General features: G+C 42.6%; 1 protein-coding gene and 1 long non-coding RNA gene across 4 annotated transcripts in view; one reads left to right on the top strand and one right to left on the bottom strand.

Moving 5' to 3' along the window:
• LOC139817545 (uncharacterized) overlaps nt 1-25,664 on the bottom strand; it is a 205,402-nt gene that overhangs the window by 149,578 nt on the left and 30,160 nt on the right. For both annotated transcript variants that reach the window (XR_011733259.1, XR_011733258.1), the window contains 2 exons: nt 23,648-23,746; nt 23,195-23,244 (listed from right to left, as the gene is read on the bottom strand). This is a non-coding gene — a long non-coding RNA (uncharacterized lncRNA). The remainder of the gene's footprint in view (nt 1-23,194; nt 23,245-23,647; nt 23,747-25,664) is intronic.
• LOC139817543 (dipeptidase 1) overlaps nt 9,026-25,664 on the top strand; it is a 76,830-nt gene continuing 60,191 nt past the window's right edge. The window contains exons 1-2 of one of the 2 annotated variants that reach the window (XM_071785741.1): nt 9,026-9,271; nt 11,517-13,730. In XM_071785741.1, coding sequence (XP_071641842.1) covers nt 13,606-13,730 — 125 coding nt within the window. In that variant the 5' untranslated portion in view covers nt 9,026-9,271; nt 11,517-13,605. Of the gene's footprint in view, nt 9,272-9,307; nt 9,551-11,516; nt 13,731-25,664 lie in introns of those variants that run through there. The other variant, XM_071785742.1, reaches the window with a different exon arrangement.

The raw sequence follows: 25,664 nt of genomic DNA, 5'->3' as shown, positions 1-25,664 counted from the left end.
TACATTATTAATAGCGAAGCTGTATCTTGAGAAAATAGAAAAAAAAATATTCAATTTAACGCGAACAGAACTGTGAGCACGTATTCACAAGTTTCAATAATAATTGTTAATGAGGATGGAATTTATGTTTCAGTAACATTAATTATGTTGGGCTGCTTATTCGGGAGTACTTTCAGTCGGCTGCTTTTTTAATACGCTTTTATTTTAACGAGCGAAGTATTTTATTCATTGACGCAAGCTCTGCTAATGAGGAACGGTAATCAACAAAAGCAATGGGCATTAATATTTCTGTCAGTCTTACGATGTTAAGTAAATTTCGAAATAAAAACTGCGAGTTTTTAATTCACAAAAGGTGAGTAATTAGTTACAAGCTAAAAATCTACGCTAAACACAACCATCAGAAATTTTCTACAAAAATTCACCGTCAAATTTTCAGAAATTTGTCTGAAATTTCAATAAAATGGTTCGCGAGATACGCAACGAAAATATTATTTATGCCCGAGTTCTCTGGTGTCGAGATACCGCGGGCTATCCATCAGATCGCAAATATTCTCGCTGGGAAAATGGCCGGCATCGCAATCACGAAAGCTCCGCCAGAGCACGAAGACGGCGGGGGCTCGTTCCAACGTGGAAAGTTATCGGTATCTATCTCGACGCGCGAAATCCTCGAAGTTCGCAATGTCTGCCCGTGAAATGGGTTAATAAATCGTCCGGCGTGATACATTTAAGCCGCAGCGCGGCGGCTGAAGAAATTGTTGCAACGCGAAGGATCCAGGGATCGAGGAGCATGGATCTCTGGCAAGAGCGGAGAAAGAGGCCACCGCGGACGCCATCGCGGGATTTAAATTCGTCCGACGGGTTTATCAGCATGCATTGGCCGGCGCACACTTGGTCCGGCGCGAATGCTATTCCTATCCTTCGTTTTCGTTTCCTTCGCAGGCACTGGAGATGCGAGAGATAAAGCCGCAGCGAGAAGAATCGGCAGGGGCCTGGAGGAATCTCGCGAATATGGGAGGTGGATGAATTGCGAGCGCTGCAGGTGAAGGAGGAGAAGGGAGCGATCATAACTCACGACACGTCGAATCTGACAAATGGATCTATCGTCTTGCGTGGTGATACCGCACCATATCATTATGCAGTTATGACGCAAAAGCTGATATCGTATCTGACAATGAGTCGATTTGATTAAAGAGGATCCAATGTGGGTTATCTAGAATTTACTTCTTTACGGATTCTTAAAATTGCATTCACGAAAGAAGAATTTTTACATCGGCGGAAAATCGAAGATTCCGCGCGTACATTCCTTTTACAATTGCACTAATCTGCCGACGAATATTATCCTGCCTCAACGAATATTATCCTGTCCTATGAATTTTCCTTCAAGACCGTCTCTCGAAATTTAAGCGGAGGAAATAGCCTTATCTGTGCGGTGCAGTTTAAAGATGATAACGAGAAGAATGTAAAAGGTCGAGGGAAACAGCATTTAACAATTAGGAACAATTTCTGCTTGCCCGTAGAACTTGTTCGCTACCGGCGTCGTCGACTATCTGGGTCAAAGTTGGAACAACAGGAAAGGTAAAGAGCAACTTCACGAAAGTAAAGAACGAGCATTTCCTTTCGGCCATTAACGAATTCGTATCGTCCAGGAAAAAAAACAGAAGATTCTTGTTGTTGAGCGCACGGATCATTGTAGCAAACAGTAAGATGTTTTTCGCATGAAGCGCATTTGCATGTAAGTCTGTGACTCTCGAAGTAGTGACTAACTTTGAAGAAAACACGCACTGCTCGAGGCAGACCTCGAGCTAGACATGTTTCATTAATTACGTCTACATCCTTTTTCGTTGATTAAAGTTTCAAATATTTCTTGATGCATAAAAAGATCCTGTCTACTTTTCAAACATGTTTTTATTTCTTCCTTCCGTAGATACACTAAAATTTACTCCAAATCATCCTTCCTTCTACACGCAGCTTCTCAACTTCATTGTTTTCAAATAATCAAACGGAAAATTTGATCGGCGATAAGTGGAGACTGGTGTTGCAGCGCAACGGCAGAAGTGAAATTTCTCGCAGCGTAAAGAAAATCTATAAATCGTCGTGCCGGTCTATTTTTCTTTCCCGTCGTGTTAAGTGACTGGAAAGAATCCAGTCGGCTGCCATGTGAAATGTCGGCACCCTCCGGCTAGCTAACACTCTCCAAAAGCTAAAGGGAATCTATATAACGTTCGGGACCGACCCGCGATTTATCGATAATTGATTGCGTGTTACACCCGTAAATTGCATTGTAATGTTACCTGACGTAAATCCTATGGATTATAGGCTTTCAATTTAGTCTGACAAATTGCCAAGATAGAATTCTTGGATTTGAGTCAGCAAAAAGATAAACGTACAATGTGACATAAGCATGAATTAAATTTTGATTAGAGATCATTACTTATCTCCACTACACATTCAACGTTAAACGTAGCGCAAATTATTGCTTTAAGTGGATTACTCGAAAATGTAGGGCCACTTGAATTAATAAAGGAATCACTCGCGGCAATAAACGTAACGAGGCTTGCGCTTTTATTAACCTGATTGTGCGACGGTTTGCAATAAATACCGAAAGAGAACTCGCGGTGCCATTTATTACGATTTCCAAGATGCATCTATCTTCGCGCCGAAGATGGTTACGACAGCGGCAGGCCGTTAATCGGCGCTGAAGAGGCCGCGTCTAACAATCAGACCATCGGGAGCATTCCACGAGGCATTTATCGATAATCGATCGTAGTAGACTCCCGAATCGCAGACGGTTCCATTCTCGTCCCGGTTCTCCTTTGCCCTCAATCCCCCATCTACCACCGACCGCCCTGCTTCCTGGAGCAGGTAAAGGTGCATTCACAAGCGTACGCGCGCGGCAGGAGCACTTAAGCCGTTAGACTCAAGAAGGATCTTGTTTCGGGCTCCACGGAGCTGTCACGAGCACGTTGCGGGGCAGGCATCGACTTGTGTACACGGGCACGGGAGTTATACACAAGGGAGCTTCGTGTGTAGGGCCGGGCCACGCGTGTATATGGAAATGCGTCGTTAGACAGGTGCTTGAGAACCGCACCGCATGCCACTAGGTAATTTCTCATAGGTGCGACACGTCGACTCTGCAGCGACGCAATCTGCCACCTGCAATGGTCCGCTTGCCCCGTCTCTGCGGAGGTTTGCATCGTACGCAAGAAAATAAACGCCGCTGCGCCCTTTTGCCTTCCGTCACGCGGCGGCTCCTACAGATAGATGAATCGCGCCCGAATAAACGACTTTTCCAACGGATATCCCAAGACCCCCGGTGATAAGACGGTGAAAACAAAATCACCGTGGGATGAAAGCAAATGGTACAATAATTTATGAAAACTTGGTAGGAGAAAGTTTTCCACAAGAAATCTTCATTCTTCATAAATCAACTGAACGACAATCGGGATCTTATATTAATTTCGGCTCTTAATTTATTGCAATATTCGAGAGCGAATATAAATCTACATGATCGATCTACGTAATCCTTTTGACGAATTACTTTTCTTACTCGACACTATCGCGACTCTAAAAGAATATCAATCTTTATTTTTATCTCGTTAAAAGGCCAAAATAGGAAGGAATACCGCGAAATATTTCGTTGCGACCTCGCTATGTCGTCAATTATCATGCTGCCACATTACCACGAATATCCATTAAAAAATATCTTACTATTACGTCACATACGAGATCAACGACGCGAGACGAGGCGGGCCGAGTCTCTCCTCTTTCCGACATCGCAAAGCTGTCCGTTTTAAGTACGCGATTCGGAAACCGTTCGGTCTACATTCACACACGAAACATTTTCATCCCGGACTCGCGACTTTTATGCCTATCACGACCGATGAATAATTCACGCGCGGAGCGACATGAAAAATCGTCGGCGCCTTGTATTCTCAGTTACAACCGTTCCGTCGCTCCCTCCCGGAATTCATCGAATACTCTCTTCTAGCCGCGCACAGCGGGTCAATCGATATTCGGTCGATGAGACTAATGGTAGGTATCGCGTAACGCCCGGCCGATGTCGTTATTACGTTGAGATCGCCACTTTGGGCGTGGACGCAATTTGAAGAGATAGCCCCGGTTGTAGCCGTATATTATGAATGAGCCGTGAAAATATCTGCGTCGGAGTCCGATTCATCATCGGGTATTTTAGTGACGGCGGGGCAAAGCGGTGCCTTTCCATTCCCGTGCATGTATACGTGCGTAAAAATACGCGGGGTTCCACGCGAAAATTGAATAATTTTCAATATCGTTGATCGATGTAAAAATAAAAAAATAGCAGATTCTGTCGTTACAAATTGTTACGGTCCATCGATAGCGTGATCAAAGAGACAGAAAATTCACCATCGAATCGAATAAATTCGCTAATACGTTTACGCTTTTTACGATAAATTGCACGATTTCGTGCCCCAACTGGCGATCGATGCAAAGCGTCTTTTGTGTATTGGTGCCTCCCGGTCTATCGCAATAAATTCTAATTACAATCGAATACTCGAAGATACGCCGGTAGTACCATGCGAATCGCTGCACAATACCATACAGGTGGTGCAATATATGCCCGGCTTTTATTCATATTTCTCACGCTATTTCTCCCAATAATCGAGTGTCGCCTGCTATCGCGAGCAGTTATTCCAGCATAATGGACGACAGCTTATAATGGTACCTACCTTATATCCTAATCGTACGTTGGAAAGTATTATTTACTTGCTATAATTATTAATAAATATTATAATTATTGCTTGCTATAACTGCACGAAAAGCCAAGGCGCGACATTTGTCAAAAGAGAGATTTTAAGATAAATGAACTTTATGTAACTTTTTTTAATGCCTAACCAAGTTAATAAAATTTATTATGTTTAAATAATGCGATACGTTTTGAAGAATTACTTTTTAAAGATAAAGAAGATTTATCGACGAAAGAAAGAAGACAGCTTGTACCATTATTCTACTCATAGATTTTGATGTAAGAAGCTTTTAAGCCAGAAAGCCAGTTCATTTTTCTGCATTCACAGGTACCACACCGAGCATCTCAATTAATACCCGTTACTTATATAGATTCAATATTTCGATTACTTTCTTATATTTTATTAGAATTTCCAAATAAAATTATGATCGGTCTCGTAAGCTCTTTATCCAAAGTGAATAAATAGCAATTCAACATCGGCAAAAAATAAATAGCAATTCAAAACGACTCTTTGATGAAAGAAGTCAAATTCCGTAATACCGATTGCTGTTGCAGAATTTATCACTCGTGTCCCTTTGCATGCAAGCTCCTCACTTACCATGACCCAATATTCGTACATTCGTCGTCGCTTTTATTCTCTACGCCAAAATTGAATTCGATCCGATAACGCCCACCGCTCTGTATATATAGTCTCACACGAAACGCAGCGTCGATCGAAAGCCAGCTAGAGATACCTCGTACCAGGCGGAATTTCTTTGCCGGTTGTATTATATTTTCCCCGTCCTTTATCTATACTTCTCACGCTATTTCTTCCCAATAATCGAGTGTCGCCACGGTTATTCTGGATCGAGGCCGGTTTTGACTTTGTGCGTCGAAATATCACGTTTGTCGGCTGACGTTACATTGAATCGGATTACAAGAAAGAAAAGAGGATAGAAATTATAAGACAATTCCTGCATTGTAAATCTAGCAGTAAATGTCTGTTACGATATTAAAGTGATGAGCGGAAGGGTACGCTTTTCGTTACAATTGAGTCTGACGAGCAAATATTTCCAAATTAACAGAATAAATCACTTTTACTTCGCCAGTCACAAAATAAACAACAATGGAAATATTAATCGACTCTACTGGCCATTATAATCGCCAAGACAATACGACCACGATTTGGTTCGATGGCCTTGATTATCGTCAAGACACTCTTTTAACCAATTAATATAAATTGATTAAAAGAGCGTCTTGACGATAATCGAACCAAATCGTGGTCGTATTGCCTTGGCGATTATAATGGCCAGTATATAGAGTCGCTTAATATTTCCATTATTGTTTTCCAAATTAAGTTTGTTAAATCAAGTATAAGTTTCATTCTGCGCATTTTATCAATTTTACAAGAAATGCTTATTAATAAAATTGCAATTATTTAATACAATAAAAAATAAATAGCAATATAGGGAAGGTATTGTTATAGAAAATAAATATGAATAATTTTCTAATGTCTCAGGGGCAAGCAAGCATATTCTTTAAATGTACGTCCGTTTTGTGTTTTTGTTTTTTCACTTTTTTGAAATATTAGATAATCATCGAAAGGCGAGACAAGTAACAATTTCAACGAGAGAACGTCAAAACGCCGTAGGCGACCATTCCATCTGATTATCGTTATCATAATTGCAAGGACCGCAATCGCGATGGACTCGGGCTAAAAAGAAGGCAGCGTGAGATTGTGATGACGGCGCCTGTTCAATGTGATGTGCACATAGAACGCACACGACTTCGATTAGCCGCCGGGCAAGCCTGAATAACGTTAACCTGATTTATGGCCAGAGTCGAAGGATTTTCGAAATTTGCATTGGGCCAACGAGAGACGAACGAATATGCCGACGATTATAGAGCCAGATCAGAGAAAGAGAAAGAGAGAGAGAGAGAGAGAGAGAGAGAGAGAGAGAGAGAGAAGGAGGAGCTGGAGAAGCGTGGCGAAAATCATGGTTATGAGAACGGGTTGTGGTAGGAAGCGGAGATCGAGAGCGTAGCGAAGAGGCGACCAAAAAGGAAGATTAGGCCAAGCTAACGAAAGGATAACTCGATAGAGGTGGCGGGATGGCTCAGACCGAATAAAGTCCCGGCGAGCCAGCCTCCATCTTCCTATCGCTCAGGTAGATCCGTTTATCATCGTAATACACGCGAAATTAGATCCGTCCTCTGTAAACTCTTCGGTTCGTTTTACGGATTTTCGGCCGGTCATCCACATAATCTCGATTGGAATCTAAAAAAGTTCTTCAGTCTCTCTGAGATTCGTGTAGCACTATTATACTATAACGGTCTAAAATGTGTGATTTCTTTCTACTGTTCCACAAAAAGTTAATAAAATATTGAATCATATTTTGTTGCCTTGACGCGTTGCCCGCGTCGAAGTATTTAGCAGTCTTCCATTCTGTCGCACCTCCATGAAGCTATCTAAATATAACAATAATTCTGTCCAGTCTTCCCCAGGGAAAAAGAGAGACAAATATGCGAAATTATTTCTCGGCATATTTTCTTTCCCTCCTACAATGCAAAAATTTCCCTTGCTCCGTTATTATCTATGCTACAAAAGCTCGCGCAGCGGTGTAAAGTAATTTACGAAATTGTAGTCTACGCAGTTCCCCCACGGAGACATTAATGAGCAGAATCCTCCTACTTCTCTATGTTGTTCTGTTCTTTTTCGCGGATATTTTATTCTCAAGGCCAATCATTTTGCCATTAACGCAGATATCGCAGTACGAAATACATAGGCATGCGGAAGAAAAATTCAAAGGGGAGTATCGAAATCTTGTAACCACGGCAGTGTTTTGTAACTACGAGATAGAAACCCAGCGTATCTTGAACTTGGAAAAACTTGGCGGGTCCTTGTTTCACATCGTTCAAAAAGACAACACGCGCTGAGACGAAGTAAGATACGAATTCGAAACGTCAAAGAAGATATTTTCCGTTCGTGAAAGACGTGCGCGCATTTCGTTGAAATAAAAGCTACAAAAAGTGCGCGCATTCTGTATCCCAGGAAAGTAACACGACCATTGGCGAGACAGTATATCGCGATGCGTCGGAAGTCGAAGGAAGATACGATATAAAGTTGCCGCATGATACATAACAATGACGCGAGGACCTGACAACTTTCCTTGCAGAGAACTTCCCCGAGCAATAATTCCCGACGTGCTGTCCGAGGGGAAACTTAGAATGAATTCGCATAGACTATAGAGCGACAAATACATTCGCGATATCAGCGTCGCGCGCTCCCGCTAGAGTGAAGTAAAATAAAAACGTGTTGTAACTTACGGATGCACAGATGCACTCTGCGCTCTCCTGCGTTTAATTAGACCCCCATCCCGCTGCTCGGGACCGCGGGTAAAAGTTCTCGTTTGGCAGCGACGGGTCGATATAAAATTGCGAGGTTACAGACCCATCTTCGGGAGTGCCGGTAATTCCGCCAAGGAAAGAAGACCAGCTGAAACCCGGACGTAAAGAGCGACCGCACAGTGGCTTCTTTTTTTTCACTACTTTACGCGAACGAGTAAGTCTCTACGCTGTAAAACTTGCATGCGTACGATGGAAGTTTGACGCGTTTGCTCAGAAGGGAAGAAATTTAATTTCAGCCAATCCCAAGTAATCTGCAAGAAAATTCACTAATTCGCTTCGCAAAAATTCAATGAATAAATAAAGCGTTACTCTCCGCCGAAGGATAATATAAATCTCCGAAATAAAATTGAAACGCACGGAATAGCTACTTTAAACGCACGCGGCATTATCTGTTTTGGCAAACCGTATACACAATCCTCGCTAAATCCGCTGCTCTATTACGCAAAAGTGCAATGATAATAAATAAAGCGTTACCCTGTCGCTAAGAAAATAATGGTATCGTAAATATCTGAAGTGAAACTTCGTCAACACCGGGTAGCGCGAGTTTAAGCACGCGCGAAGCTACTCTGTGCTTCGGTAAACCATGTATACAATCTTTGTGACATATGTGTTGTCGGAGCGCACGTATGCACCCTCGCGCGAGAGTTCAGCAAAGATAGCGGAAAAAGAAGGTGGCGCGTGCTCAGCCTAAGATCGCGCGGTGTCGAAGAGAGTAGCGACACTTTGAAAGGTACCAGCGACATCGGAGATGCGCGTCGCGGGTACAGCGCGGCGCGGATCGGCGCGATGCGGCGCGGCGCGGCGCGACGAGGCAGCCTCCGTGTAACGAAAGAAGATAGCAGAGAGACGCGGAGGCGCCTGCGCCCTCGAGTGTGCCGGAGTTCCTGCGTGCGTTTCCATCAGTCGGGTCTTCAACTCCGGACCGCGAGCAACGGCACGATCCGCGCCGTCGTCCGCGTCGCGACGCACCCACCCGACGGAACCACCCCATCGGTATATCGGTCGTGATTGCGCCGATCTATCCCACCGCACGTCGAAGAAGAGAGCGAAATAGGATCACGTACGAAATTTCGAGGGCATGCCGGATTTTGCCGGAGCATGTCCTAACATCCCGTTTCCACATCCGTACGCCCGTAAACAGGATCTCGTAATTTCGCTCTCGTAAGGACAAAAACTTATATCGAAAAGCTTGGGAAAAGTTTTGCGCGGGCAATCGCGAGGAAAGTCGCGTGGAGGATCTTATATCGGGAAGCACTTCTGTGACTTTTTACGAGCGGAACAGATGCGCCCTGCATCCGCGCGCGGACTTTTATGAGACGTGAACCGTCCCGCGGAACGACGACCGGAATTTTTGTATAAGAGTGGAGAGAAACGCCCGCGATAAGATCTCGCGGAGAAGCGTCGCGTTTATTTAAATAACACCCTTCGTTGCAGTTGCGCGTAAGAAAAACATTTTAATACAAAATATTGAAATATTTGCATGTGAGTTGCGAAGAAAAATTGTGATGCGATTACTCCGCAGAAGAAAGATAGTTTCGAGAGATAATTCATTTGCTGTACAAATAGATTACAGCGATGAGCGATTTCGCATAAGTTCGCATATCAGTCTAAAATATCATTCGCAGTTTCACGGTGCCCCCATTCGTGTTTGACAGAAAAGTCTGCTTGCGTAACTCGCGCGGAGAATAAGTAGGACTTCTCTTTACGGACGCAAAGTTTCGCCGAAAGCAATTCCAGCAACTTCACGGTGATTCGATACGATTTTGAAAGAAACGCTCGAAATATCTACCGAGAAACGCAGCTGTCAGATGCATCTCCATCGATTCGCGTGTTCGCTTTGCGGAAAAGTCTGCCGCTATCAGCGATAGCTGTACATCTTACCGGTCGCTAAATTAACTTGTCACTTTTCCACGTCACGCTAAAATATGGACGTTCGCGCGCGTCTTCGAATATTAAACTCACGGCGTCGACGAAGTTCCCTCGCATCAATTAGCGCCGTCGAACGTGCCCGGTTGTAAAAAAAAAATATACTCGAACGGCAAATAAAAAAAATCGAATCACCGCGATGACCTGCATTCGATATGAGAAATGAAATTTTGTTGAGTTTCTCTGTGTGACATCAGTTTTTCATTAAAAGCTCGAATAGGCACGTAGTTTCGACAAACAATAGCAGATGCTAGATAAATATATCCGTTATACAAATAAAATCTAGAATTATTCCAAACTTTTCACCGTGTTATCTGCCGTATTTTTTCTATATATTAAAAAACGTTACTAAATTAATTAACAAGCATATGTATATGATTGATGTAGGCAACGCTTGTTTTAATTAAATTCTCGCACCGATCATTATCTCACAAACTTCGAAATGTGTTCAACGAGCGAATAGATATTTTAAAATCCTTCAAAACGAACGGAGGAGATAATGAAATTCGTCGTATTAAAAGGCACATAGTACACAAACGTGTGCCGCAGCTGTTGAAAAGACACGATCGTTAATGCCGTTAGCATTAATTAATCATCGGCATGCAGATAAATACCGTGTATCACGGCGGTAATCAGGCGTGAGCAGCGGGCGGCCGCGTCTGCCGATAATTATGAACAAGCTAACTCATTAGTCGCAATCGACGTTAACGGCCTCGTTGTTGTGAGCCATCGTCCCCGCCCCGGTTTTGTCCGGTCTTCTATAAGCTGTCGAATTACTAACCGCACTCGTGTTAAGAAGATTATGCGCCCGGCGTGACGGACGCAATGAGATTACGTGTCAAAAAAAAAGCACGGTTGGAAATGATTACGGGGAATTATCAGCGTGACGTTTGATGTTACGATAACTCGAAATGTTGCGATGGTAATACCTACGGGAATAACAGTGACGAACGGATTATAGTCATCAATTATATCGTGCACCGACTTGATCGCCTTTCCGTAATCCGACGCGATGCTAACCAATCTGGTCTCTATTAATTTTGACGAGAGTAAGACATTAATGGAAGAGATAATCATATTATTGCTACAGGGAGACCGAAAATTCTACTCGCTTCGCTCGGAAACTCCGAGTAGCATTAATTTCTCCCGGTACAAAGCAGCATAGTCGCAATTCAAAAGCCAATTGTTAATGGGAATATTAATTTTTAATTATGTCCTTTTGACCCACTATCGATTTATTCGGGCTATTGCGCAACGCACTGCCAAACAAAATTTAAAATGCAATTTGATCAAGTTGATAATTTCCGAAAATAACATAAGATATTTACGCGTATTTTAAAACTTTGCGATAATTTAAATTCAACTATCAATTCGCGTGAACTGCCAATTCGTTGATCTAGAATAATCTTCGTTGAAGATTCCTCCACGCGATAATTCTTCACAAGCCGGGCTACGAGTTAGAAAAATCTACCTCTTACAGGTCAGCGGAAGTTAGAAAATATCCGGACCGAATAGCACGGCGATCCATTTCCGACTGACAACGAAGCCGTTGGCCCCACCATGAGATGCATTCGCCCCATTTCAAGTGCGTAATTAATCGTGGAACTTAATCGAGTGCCGAATTAATCGCAACGGATTTACGGGTCGCGTTGTGTGACAGTGACATTCGCCGCGCGGTTATGAAACACCGTCGCTTATGCAAGTGATTTTGTAACAACGAAGAGGAAAAACGGACTGCTTCTCGAAAGAGAAAAAGAGAAAACCGTGCGTCGCGAGGATACCGGAAGATGGATCGCGTATTAGAAAACATGCCGGAACACTGATCCCCGACCGCGGGAATAAAGAAGGAAACGAGGCAAGGTTTTCGCGCTCGGGTAACACGACATCTTCGTCTCACCGCTCTAATTAATCTTTAGGACGTAACGAGCGGACCGCCTGTGGGATCCTTAGTACAACACCCCCGGCAAGGTACCAATCCTGTGAAACTCTCAGCTGTATAAGGTGGCACGAGTTGTGAGTATAGCGCGATTTAGACAAGACGGTGAAAGACGTGAGAAGATTCGACATTCGAAATGCCGCCTTAATTAACAGAACTTCGGCTAACTGGAATTCAATTTCCTTAAATACACCCGTTGCGGGATAGCTCGATCAAAGCGCGTCGAGCACGAGCCCAAGGTTGGTGCCGACGTAAATTAAAGACCATCGACATCGATAACCTCGCTTAAGTGGTTTCAACCAGCGGCACTTTACATTGGCGAGGATCGCGGAAGGTGGGCGACGTGTCTTCGATTACCGATCGGCTTTACATCTCTCGAGCGCCGGCGAAGAAGTCGATAAGGGCGCTACTTGGTAAGGGGGCCTTCAATCCTTAAGGGCGGATAGAAAGACGACGCAAGCAACGGGGGAAACCTCTGAAAGCCTGTCTCCCTGATCAAACTATCGAAGCAAATCCCCGAGGCAACTCGATGCTTCGAAAAGTCATCTTTGCCTTCGAAGAATTTGCAGCGGGTGAGGTCGAAGTGAGAAAAGCATAAGAAGTACATTTTACGAGCGATTAAGAATAGTTTGATCGAAGAGGAACTCGTCGAGAGTAATTGATTTCTCAATCGACCAGGTGAATGCCGGCGAAGAATCAACCTGGAAACAGTCGAGCGAACGGCAGCATTGACAAACGGCGCGTTTCAACGGGACGGAAGATTAATTTCGAAAGTGGACGAAAGAATTTCGAACTACGGCAGGAGTTGGATGAATCGGTTAAAACGCGGTGCTGTGCTCAAGGACCGACGACCGCATTAAAGACTAGGCTTTGCAGCGCGGAGATATTAAATGGTGGAACGAGTGGCACGCAGTTGGACAAAGAGAGCATTCCACTCAGGGAACAAAAAAGACGAGAAGAATAAGAAGCGCGGAGCGGCTGCATCGGACGGAGTATATGGCGATGAGATCGGAGGGTTAATCTGAAAGGTTGGATAGAACGAAGGCAGGGAGGGCCCCGAAGTAGCTATCGCGACAGCGGAAAAAGTGGACCTTCGAGCCCGCTGAATGTGAGAAATTAGGGTGGGCTCGAGGATGTGTGAAGACGAATGCGCCGAAGATAAGAAGCGCCGGTTGAAGAGGAAGGCAAGCACTGATCCTTAAACTCTGTTATCCTAGCAAGAGAAAAGAAGTGTCTCCACGTGTGGGGAGGGTGATAAAATCGAGTGCGTGGTTCCGGCCGATCTTATCAATGAAAAACATTGCCAGGATCTCTCCCGAATCCCGGAGAACTCGCTATTAAGATCTTACAGAATAGTCTCCGAGTTTGAGAGAAAAGTTTCGAGAAATCAAGATAAATCTCTACCCTTGACGAAGGATGCGCTTTAAAATTATCATCGATTAAGAATATGGTCACGCTGAATAATCCTTTCGGGAAAGTTAACTAAACGCGCAACTCGAAGGATCCACGATCCTATTACATCCTGGCCATCCTGCAACCCGGTTGAAGGAAGTGCTGCGGGTGAGCCGGTGGGTTAATGGTGATGGCATGAGGACATTAGTAAAGACGCGTTGCGAGTCCAGCGAGGAGGAGGATGAGGATGGTGGTGGGCGTGATGGTCCTTGGTCAGCTACTGACGAGGATCTTGCTCGCGGCCCACGCAGGAGATCGCCTCGCGGCAGCTCGAAGAATTCTAAGGGACGTGCCACTGATAGATGGGTAAGTTAAGTTTCGTATAAACTAAGATATCTCTCAATAAACCAAAGATATCTAATGCAAGTTATTGTATTAGAAAAAAAACAACAACGAAGCAATTAAAGTATAAATATTATATAATTTCATTTAAATGTTTCGAGGTTTTTAAAATTAATTTCATTTAGAAAATATATGATAACTTAAACGAAATAATTGACATCATTTGTTACAAAAAAATTGAGTTGCAGTGAGCATCTAGTAATTTTTTTCATAATTTGTATTATCGTTTTAATTTATCTGTAATTGCGAACTTGTGAACAGTAAACTTGTGAATTGTGTATATTTTTTGCCCGCAGCCATTTCCGCTTCGCAATATTTCATAAAGCAGTTACAAGCGGAAAATATATGCGCCAAACTAGCTAGTATAATTTGCGTTCGCGAGGAAAATACAGAAGAGAACTCGCACGAAAATCTGCGGGCCGCAGCTCAGGATGTCAGAAAGATGTTTCAATTAGCATTATTAATATCAGTCTTGAAACAATGCATGTTCGTTAATGACGTGTACGAATTCAAGGTATCAAAGCGTTTTGTTGTGCTCGGCAAAAATCCTTGACGTCGGGTTCAAAAACGAAATAACCGAATTCTGTTTCCAAATGAAACAAAAGTCCTCGTGAAAACTTTCGCGATGCAATTCGCGAAAGCCGGTAGTAGAATGCCGTCTCTCGCCTGTTCTCGCACATCTCGCTCCCCTTTGTCACACGTTGACGAGCGGCAGCGAAAAACGCTGCGTCGAAAATTCAACGAATAACTTGAATCCCATCGTATAATCGTTAGCCCTAGTACTGCGAGACACGAATTTACAGCCGGCGAGAACAATGTCGTCGTAACGATGCGCATGGTCGACTTTGTATGGCCGGGCGTGACTCTAATTACACCGGGAATTAAACTTCAAAGGAACGTCCGTCGTGTCCGATTTGCTACGATGCGTTGCATCCGTTCGTGCTTTCACTACCGACAATTCTATTAACCAAACATTCTATTAGCCCATCTTATTAGTAGAACGCCACGTCATATCCAGTCATATTCAGCGAAAATAAAATAAGTTTAGATATCTGACATAATGATCATTACACGTTTACGAGATGATATTAAAAAAGTTAAAAGTTATAAAATATGTTATAACGCCAAAATAATCCAGTTTGTTTTGTAAATAAATTATTATGAGTAATTTATTTAAATCATTCTATAAGTGGAAATTAATAATTGTCATTAAAATATTAATATAATACTCCTATCTCGATATCGTCTTACATCGTACATTACATTTCGTATATCTAATTTTTTTTAAACTATTATCATAATCTGCTCTTTATAATTAGATAAAGATTCATTAAAGATTATTAAAGACAATTATACAAAAAGATTCAATCCTTCTAATACGGATTATATAAGTAATATGTTAAAATGTTATGCCATGTGCAATTTCTTCGTCTTTCAATGATTGATCGTCGGATACTGAATGTTTGAAACTATAAAGAAATTAATATTCTAGAGACCAACAAGCTAAAAAGAGAAATGCGTAATAAATAAAAAATAAGATTAGATTCAAAATGCAATGGGAATTAAAAATAACTGAACAATACTACGTAAATAAGATTCGCCTATCAGGGTCAATACCCAGGATCGCTTCCTTATTCGAAACAAAAAAAAACCAATTGAATCGTATACTCAGCCTGAGAAAGAGAGTCGCGCATTTTCGCTGAGATAATGAGAAAGTTTTGCGAGCGCGGAAAAGAAAAGACGTTAATGGAGAGGAGCGAATAAAAAAGAAACTCGAGAGAATGGGGCGAAAGGTGCACCGGCAGGGGACGCAAGGAAGATAGAATTTGAGAGAGAGAGAGAGGGGGGGGGGAGGGAGAGAGGGAGGGAGGGAGAGACAGAGAAGGTGGACCATGGATGTTGGTCCTCGGGTTTCTCGGGTTACCTCGGAGGATAGATACGAATTTCCGGTGCTCCTGCTTGCTACAAACTCGTGTATCTCTTCCATTTTCTTCCGTGTTCGCACGCGCGCGTATCTGTGTACCTAAGTACATACACTCGCGTCTGCTCGCGGTAAAGAGTATCTATGTATCGATGTATCTAATGTCCGACATCTTTTGCTGCTTTGTGTAAGAATAATTTCATAGTCAACGCGGTATCAAATTTACGTATCATCATATTGTGGCGTTATGTCGTTGCTTTCAATTTAAATATTTTAGCATTCGCATTTCATAAATGTATTTACATAAAGACAAGAATATGGAAAAGAATATCTGAAAAAAAAGTGGAAACTATATTACAGCAATATTGTGTCGAAAAATCAACCTAAATAACCCCTAAGTAATAATGCAGTAATAACTTTTCAAGCTGCAAAACGTTGTGAAAACCCGAACTCTGATTTCGCTCTTTGGTCGCCAATTCCACGAGCAAACTTCGAGAAACTCTCGAAAGTAGCTCTGATAAAGGACATCGAGGAAGAGGAGGCGCACTAGCGATTTCCTCGATGTCGGCGAGCCGAAGGTAGCTCGTTACCGATAACGAGTGAAAGCCTCGTCGGACGTATTGTACGCCGAATAATAGTCCGTCCTTCTTGCTCCGGCTCGAGAAAGAAATGCCTCGTGTGGCCCGCGGGCCACGTGTCGTTGGTTGGTAAAACCGGGGGAAAATCGTACGCGGAATTTCCAAGCGAGAGAGCTGCCGAGCTTGCATCTCATGCAAATAAATGACCCCAGATGCGATAAGCAAATTCGGCCGATTGTACTTAAACTGCGCGATTATCTCGATTCGATTAAACGGGTTAACGTTTAAAAATCCCCGCAAATGGACGCAGAATACGGGATGCGGGATGCGGGATGCAGGATGCAACAGTGGTAACGTGCCGTACGAGGACTGCGAGGCAAGTCGGTTTCGCATCCATTCCCCGTTCTACATTACAAATTCGCGTCGGTTTCCGTGGAGCTTAAACTCTCAAGTGCCTAATGCATATTTTATGCACTCTCGATATGTGAGTCATAATATTCGAATAATTCTCATAACAGATTGCCGAAGGGAAAATAATTTTCTCTTTCATTTTAAAGTCCTATTACATCCATATTATATGAGATCTTTATTTCTTATTTGACTGGCGCGGTTGAGGGTTTAACGTTAATTATTCCAAGCAAAACATAATAATAGAGTATAAAATAGAGAAATTATAAAACAGAGAGAAAGAATATAAAATATAGAGGAAAAGCGCGGTTAAAAATTACAAGAATGGCGTTGCAATTATCTCTACTGTTTATTATCTCCAAGAACCAGAAACATGGTTCTTAATTCCGCTGGCGCCGTCAAATATATTCGGCCTGTAATTGAAACAGCTTAATGTGGCGTCATCGTATAATTAAGCCGCGGCGACGAGTTTCCCGCATTGGAAGGAGGATTCCGCGACGGGAGATCTCGGAAATACCGTTGCCGTAAACCTGATAACCGCGATGGACCAGCAACCGTAATTACCTCGTTACATCGCCGCTGTTTATAGCTTTCGTCTCCGCGTGGAAATATTTAATTAACCACCTTCCTAATTTTTCGGCCAGACCGAATCGTGTCGGGATTACGAGTTAAAAGATGAAGGTACGGTTGAACGAGGAATCCCAACATTGCCGTTACACGCCGAAAGATTTCCGAGTGTTGTTAACGCGAAAAAGAATTGTGAGAATCAGTCCCATGTTAGCAGCAGCCTGGCTCTTTATTATAGCTCGACCGAAACATTCTCGAGGGTCTTTCGGGAGTGCCACGACAATGTCCCGAGTGATACTAATTATTTGCAACTAGATTTTCCATGTCCTCTCCTTGCTGTGACAAACCGTTGTTCCCGCGATAGACAATATCGCGTTTTCCCACATATGCGGAAAATTTCGTGCCGAAATGTGATCTATTTAATGAAAATGTTATCCCCTTCTTGTTGGGTAATGCGCTCGCAAAAGTGGGACGCACGTTTGTACTATAATTAGAAGCGTATGCTCGCGGTAGCAGAATTGAGGTAATGTCGTCGAAATAATGAAAACGAGAGCCATTTCCACTGGTATATAACCACCGAGGAAAATTTCACGATATCAAGTGAAATGCTTTTATATTAAATTTATTCCTAAATTTTTATTCAGCAGAATGAAACGCGGTAATACGTACGGTAATACGGTGAATAAATCAGAGAAAGAAATATCAAGACACTAAAAGAGTTCTTTCTAAACATTTTCAATAAAACACAACACTCGAGCGCTTTGTAATCGACGTAGCGAGGAACTGAATACGCCGCTTCTACGAGAATGATTTTTACGGCCGGCCAGTCGGCCGGCTATCAATCGAGCGCAAATCCCGTAGCGAATATAGAACCGTCCCATTGCGTTATAATATGATCTCACGGTAGCCTACTCTATACAATTCTTCCTTACAAATGAATTCAGTCGACGGTACCAATAATTCGTCTCCATTCTTCTTTCCTTGAATTACTTGGTATAATAGCGGATTTAAAACGAGGATACGAAAGAAAAGGGAACATCGATCGTTATCGGACAGAGGCTGAGCCTCCTTTCCATCCGCGTTCGGTCGCTCGTTCGTGCACTGTTAACGAACGGCTGCCTGACGAAAGGACTCTCATCCGAGTTCCGCAAGTCCGATGACTTCGCGGCTCGTTAATAAAATCAATTATAACCAAAGGAGGCAAAAAATTAGCGAGATCGTTTGAGGATGTTCGCGGGAATTTTAGATTAACGAACCTGACATCGAACTTTTGTGTCTTCTAGGCTACTACTGCACACTAGTTTCAACTCAATGTTTTTTTTTTTTTTTTCAAAAATAAGATCTAAATTTGTTCATACTTTTGCGTTAACATTTCATCGTAGAAAAACACAAAAAAAAGATGACGAGTAATACCAATAATAATGTAGGGGGCCCAAATTTCGTCCCCTAGTCACTTTTTCGTACCTGGAGACCGTATTAAATGATGTAAGAGCTCAAAAATTTGACTTTCACAAGTGACTCTGTTTGCCTTTCTTTATACACACGTGCTGGCGCCGATAGCGCTTTTAGCGACAGGACCGAGAAATTAAAGATGACGAAATTAGACGCGGGAACGAATTTTGGGCCCCACACCTTACCAATTTGCTTAGAAAATTTAATATTTTTATTAAAAAAATAGTTTACTTCTAAAATAATTTTATGATTATAAATTGGAATGATTTATCTTACTAAAAGTATTGTATTAATGTTAATTGTTAATGTTAATATGTATTCTCGGACTCTAATCTTAAGCCGGAGAAAGGATTAACATAAGAGAAAAGATATATATCTTCTTAAGCTTCGTCTCTTTCGAGGGATGTATCGTTAACTCTTCCCGGTTCCATGGCTCCTGTTTTCGATTCCTTTCTTATCTCGATGCAGGTATAGCCGCTCAAAAAAGAAAACACCCTTATTTCCCCCACCCCAGTCCACATCCACGAAAGTGGAACAGGCTCGATGGCTCGATTGTATTCGATGAAATCGCCTGCAATCGGACGACGAGAGAGATTCGAAGTAAATTGGAAATGTCCCGCGGCTCTTCTGATTTTTATTTTCGTATACAAAAGCCGTATCAACCAGGTAGATGAAAGCAGGCGAAAGACGAAGACTCTGCTATATACAAAATAGTTCGTTATAGCAATGATTTTCGAATTTTCTAAAGAATTCGATCGCATTGTTCGAGATACAATAATCAGATATCGCGCGACTGCTACGGCCGCGTTTCGATAACGAATTTTTACGACAATTGAGATCGTGATCACTCTCTGTTGAATGTCGATTCCGGGAAAAAAGTTACGATCTCACATATTTGACGATTTTACATTCACACCATATATGAGAAATAATATTTTTCTTGGTATGCCATTTTCTTGAGAACAATTAATCAGAAATTCGCGTATCCATAAAAATAATGTCGTAAAATTAAAAAAACCGTGTTAGCGAGGAATACTTTATGCTACAGCGCTTGCGAGAAAATTTCAGATAATTTAACAATTCCGGCGTATTCAATTCCTCGCTACGTCGATTACAAAGCGATACAATAGCGGAGATGTCACCGCGGACTCAATCAAATAATTGGGAAAAAAATATACGAGAGGGGAGATATATCGTGCGCAGCGCCAAATGGAAAAAAATTGCGCATTAATCAAAATCAGTCGACGTGATAATTAATTAAGTTTCTTCCGAGAGAGATGTTTCCAAGCCGCAAATTTCGCACGGGACGGAAGACAGATGGCGGCGTTCATACCGAAGGTACCTCGAAATTCGGACAAAAACACGCTAGGTACTAATCCGGGATCTCATTCAGCCAGGATACTGAGTGGTAGACGGATTAACGGAGTAATTTGCAGCGCATAGGAAGTGCCGAGAGAGTAAACGATAAACTGTCCGGGAGACGGATAAAGGGAGGAGAAAATAGTTACGGAGAACGGATACGAAGTAGCAGGCAAGAAGCGAATTAATCTACCATATGTTGGTATGTACAGGAACTTAAAGAATCAAAAAACTTAATTTGTGCGAATCCTAATTCTAATTCTGTGACCATTGTCAGATGGAAAATCAAATCGGAGTAGATATAATTACAAAAAAAGAAGGGTGTAAGTAAATATTCGTGTATCTAGAAAAGGAACGAATATACAGGCGAGTGAATTTGTAAATGCGCGAGACAAAGGGATGGATGCTCCGGCAAATATCCGACGGAGGAGACAAATCTTCGCAGCTATACGATCGTCAACGGCGAATGCGGTGAGACTAATTTTCGGTACCACACGCTCGTCGGGGTCCACGATATATGTGTATGCGCCGAGAACTGACAGACACCAACTTCCGGTGGAGTTAATGTAGCAGCAACGCGTAACTCGATTTCACGGAGTTGCTCGAACGCGTACTGCGCGGCGATCCCGGGGACCTCCCGGGGACAGGATCCTATTCCCTGAAATCGGATCTGGATCTTGGATCCCGAAACGTGACTGAAAACTCTCGGATGAAGTCCGAGAATCGGGCGAACCGGTGGGACACGCGCGCATGACGAAAATCAGGCGACGCAAACTTTTGCGGAACAACTGTCGCGAAATTTCATTGATTCCGCTCCCGTTCACGGTTCGAATGGTAAATTGGGAAAATTTGCTTACCCCGCTTCGTTAGTACACCCAAAGTTCGCATCCTGCGCAAAACGTCATCGACGGAGCTTAATTTTCGTAATATTCCGACTTGTATCATTTGATTGAAAATTGTGAAGGTTGGAAAAGGGGACGGAATATATTAAAAAGCGTGAAATAAAATAAATGGCAAAAATTTGAAAAAAAAAGATGATTTACCGATTAACTTGTTTTTGTCTTCGATTATTAATCTGATTCTGTAGAAACTTTAAACGTGTATAATAATAAAATTGTCCGAAACATCAGGCAATATGCTCAAAATTTTTTAATCTTCTACACCACAATGTAGCCTGTTCCTCGCGAGTTTCATGAATATATGAATACATGAAACAGGCCATAACGTTTGCGTACGCTGAAGTTAATAAAAAAGTTAATAACGTAATAGAGATGTAGCACGCAAATAGCGCGGGGTCGCGAAATAAATTGTCACCGTTACGGGGAGTATCAACCCTTAAAACGTTGCAAGTTAGTTTCATGAGAGTAACTTTAAAGAGGTACTAACAAAGTTTACTGGTAAGCTCGCGGTTAGCATGATGAATCAGAGAGCTCATAAATCAAACCGGAATGGTCGAAAGCATCGAAAAAAACATTGCAAGATAATCGTCGATTTGTCAGCACACATAAACATAAGGTAGGGGGCCCAAATTTCGTCCCCTAATCACTTTTTCATATCTGGAGACCGTATTAAATGATGTAAGAGCTCAAAAATTTGACATTTGCCTTCGTTAAATATCCCCTTACCTAGAAACCAAGCCAAATCGCCTGTATACCGGACCGGAAACGAAACCGAAAACCGAAAACCGTACCGTAACCAGTATTTTTGTCGGACCGGAACCGTAAACCGTATGGAAATTTTATAAAGCCTATAATAAAACCGGAATCGAAACTGGTACCGTTAAAAGTCATTATATCTTCAAAAAAATTAAGACCAGAAAACAGAAAACAATGAAGAAATGACAACTACGTCGAAATATCATTTATTACAATATATTATTAATTATTATACATATTTTATACAATCCGTATAAATTAAAATAAAAAATAAAAACTTGTGTATATAAGGTAAAATAAAAACATATGTATCAAAAATTAAGATTTACAACTTATAAGTACATATTCACACACGCAGTATGCATATGTAAACAATTTAATTTAATAAAAATTTCAAGAAAATTTTAATGAACCGGAACCGGAAAAATGGTAATTTGCGCAATACCGGTATTTTTGTTAGCTAGAAGAACGAAATCGAAACCGGAAACCTTTATTAAGTATTTTAATGAACCGAAACCGGAGCCAAACCGATATATTTTTGCCCAGTCCGGGTCCTTGATTGTTAGTACCCAAAAAAATTAATTTCAAAAGTATCTATTTTCGGCGAAACCAAAAAAAGTGTGTCTCTCTGCGATTGATGCTCCCAAAAAGAGCGAGCGGTACGACGATTTGTCAACATAAACATATCTCGTAAAACGCGAAAAACCGGTTACAAGTCGCGTGCATCCGCAGAAGCGGCTGTAAAACGGACGGGCGTTGATCTTTAGCGGATTATTTTTAATGAAAACTTTAAGCGGAAAGAACGATTATTCGAGTAACCCCCTTGGAAACGACCGCTAAACTCGCTGCTCGTTCCGCAGAGGCAATAGATCCGAACTGCGTCGGTGCGCACGACCGGAAGACTTATTTGCATGCCGGGTAACGTAACTGCAGCAGGCAAACGGAATATACTCGCCATTCATATGCATATACGGGACCAGCCACCTTATCGCGCTTTGCCAATTAACCACCGGCTCACACCACCCACCATCTCTTAACCGGCGATCCGCCGGTAACCCTCCCCCATATCGCTTCGACAAACGGCGAAAATTCGTCGGTAGTTTCGCGAAATCGACACCGAAGTTATCTCGGTTCTTAAACACGCATTGCCTTGCCTGAATATGTATGAGGTGATCACGAAGGGACGAAGTTTAAAAGCATGGGATACCTTTGCAATTATTAATTGTGCCGTTTAAAACCCCCGCTATTCGAGAGCTCAGATTTAAATAGTAGCGAGAAAACGCCAGGCACTTGCCTCTGATGCGGTAATATTGACGCGATAATTATAAACTGCCATTATAATCATCGTCGCAATTGCCTGATAAAATTTCTACCCGGGAATCATTATCTTATGTAGTAGGAAAAAAGACAGACGCGGAGTCTTCTCCTCCGCGCCCTACACTTATGTAAACATATCATGCGATATATAAAAGATAATTTGTCACTTACAGGTACGATGCGCAACAGCGGAGTTATAACTGCATCGTAGCTACGTTGATCTGTAAAATAAAAAAATATCCAAGTTATTACGCAAGCGTTTAAAGTAATTATTATTTTAACAAGGAGATTATTGTATATATATATATATATATATATATATATATATAGATATATATATATAATGCACATTTTGAATTTTTTTATTCATTTTTGAATAGATATTTATTAAAGTAATTATGTAACTGCTATAAAAAAGTTATTTTTAATTATAGGAACAATATAAAATTTTATAAATTAACAATTTATTTCTCATAAATATAAGAATCATATTAATTTTGATACTTAAAAAATTCTATAAAATAATTCTATAAAATATAATATCAAAGATATTTCACAAAAATAAATGATTAATTCCATGCAAGAGAGTATATCAAATGTTAAATAAAATAAAATATTACTCACCCCAGAGTTGCTCCGGCGTTGCCTGATGCCCTTCCCGGGCCTGCTCCTCCTCTCAGAATCCTTTGAATCGCATCATCGCCGATGCTTTGCACGGCACTCCTGAAATCAATTAAGTAAGATGCGATGAATGTGAATTGTCGCGACTTGACTTTTTGCGAATTCAAACATTAAAAATACGACCGTCGGCTCAACAAGCGTTAAAAATCCGTTAAAAAATTTCTCGTTATTCCCTCTCGTACACTCTACCGGCAGGAATGCCTGGACATAATACATATACATATCAAAATGTCCAGACATTCCTGCCGGTCAGTGTACATTCGCGCTTTTTCACGCCGATAATCGCACAGTGTCGGCTAGCAGAAGTGAGGTTAATGGTCGCGCGACACTTTGCACGGAACAACTCGGAGGAACTACCCTACGTAGACATTACCTTACTATTATCGTCCGCGTCTCCCACTCTCGCGATGTCTCGCGAATTCGCACGGTATGCAGTCCAATGCAGTCGGCGTTGATCGCGACGTCGTAAATCCACAGGAGATAGCGGAGTACGGAGTAGCGGAGAGCCGTGAGCCGTGAGGGTGGGAGGCGGGGAGAGACGAGGAGCGTTCGGAAATCGCGCGGCCAACTTCATGTCGACGCGTCGCGGCGACGCGGACTGATGCGGACGTTACATCTGACGACGTTACCGCTGACTCCAATTCAAAAAATTACTGACGATTAAAGCAATACACGCACTTCGGAGCGACGACTTATCACGACAAGAGGGACGCGCGAATACGAATTGCGAATAAATCGCGCCGCGCGATATCCGGAAATGCGAAATGCGATCGTCGCTACGTCGCGAAGGATCTCGCCCGGCGAACGAACCTCGATCGTTCGAGCACACGTACCTCGCGCAAATGCGCGATTTCAGAGATCACTGGCACGCCGCGAGTTCGTGCCGCGCAAGATAACGTATCTGAGAGAACACGGGTCTATTCGCTGTCTACGTACGTCTCTAATTATGACCGTTACTCACCAATAAACGCGTCGCGACGTTCACGCAGCTCGGAGCTCCGGAGCGATCCGTCTCACCTCACCGCCGGCCGGACGAAAATGGCGGCGGCACTTCACTCGCGATCCCGCGCGATACCGCGCGACCCTACGCGAGTCAACTTCACACCTGATCGAAACGCGACGGACCGTTTAAAAATATAAAATCGACGCGCGGCACTGCAAACACGCGCGATACATTTCGTATTCCGTAAATCCCGTCGAACATATGCGATATTAATGGACACTCGATATATCTCACTGGCTTCCTGCTTTAAAAATCGCGTTATTCGGAAATTCGATAAATCCGCACTTCACACACCACACTGCTACCATCGCGCTTTCGATCCGAAAATCACAGAGTTCACAGAGAGCGAAATGTACGAAGCTCGATACTAGATACGTCTTGTATTGCCACTTGATCGTTAACGAGGATAACTGTCGGCCTTAAACTGTCGCCACGAGACGATAATTTGCACTTCTCAATCGGCGTCGTTTCGTATATCGATCGTCGATGCTCCTTCAACAATGAACAAGTCGAGCGCGCGATGATACACCTGCCTGCGTGGGGAGCGGACCGCGACGCCTCGATAACACGAGTGGTGAGAGTGGGGGTAAGGTGATTAGGCACGCGGCGCGAGTTGTTTACGCAGGAGCTTGCGACCGTTAACTGCGCCGTACGTTTAAACGTGCCTGCCGGCCGGCCGGCTCGGAGCAAATATTTTTTAAGTATACGCAATTAATAAAGACAGATCACAAACGCGCGGTACGCGGAAAGCCGACACGACGCCGCGACGTCGCGATTGTACGTATCTTCTCGTACTAAGCGGATATGTTTCAATCTCGTATCGAGTGCCACTGTGAGTGAACGATTGCTGTAACAATTAGCGCGCGTAATCAACGGGTGTCTCTTCTACGATACTCTACGCCGCGACGTCCGAGCTTCCTTCATCCATTCACGAGAGAGTGTGAAATATCGATTGAT

Source organism: Temnothorax longispinosus, chromosome 8, assembly GCF_030848805.1.
Source record: "Temnothorax longispinosus isolate EJ_2023e chromosome 8, Tlon_JGU_v1, whole genome shotgun sequence".
NCBI lineage: Eukaryota > Metazoa > Arthropoda > Insecta > Hymenoptera > Formicidae > Temnothorax > Temnothorax longispinosus.
The sequence above is the reverse complement of the archived record's forward strand: the minus strand, read 5'-3'. Positions and strand labels throughout refer to the sequence as shown.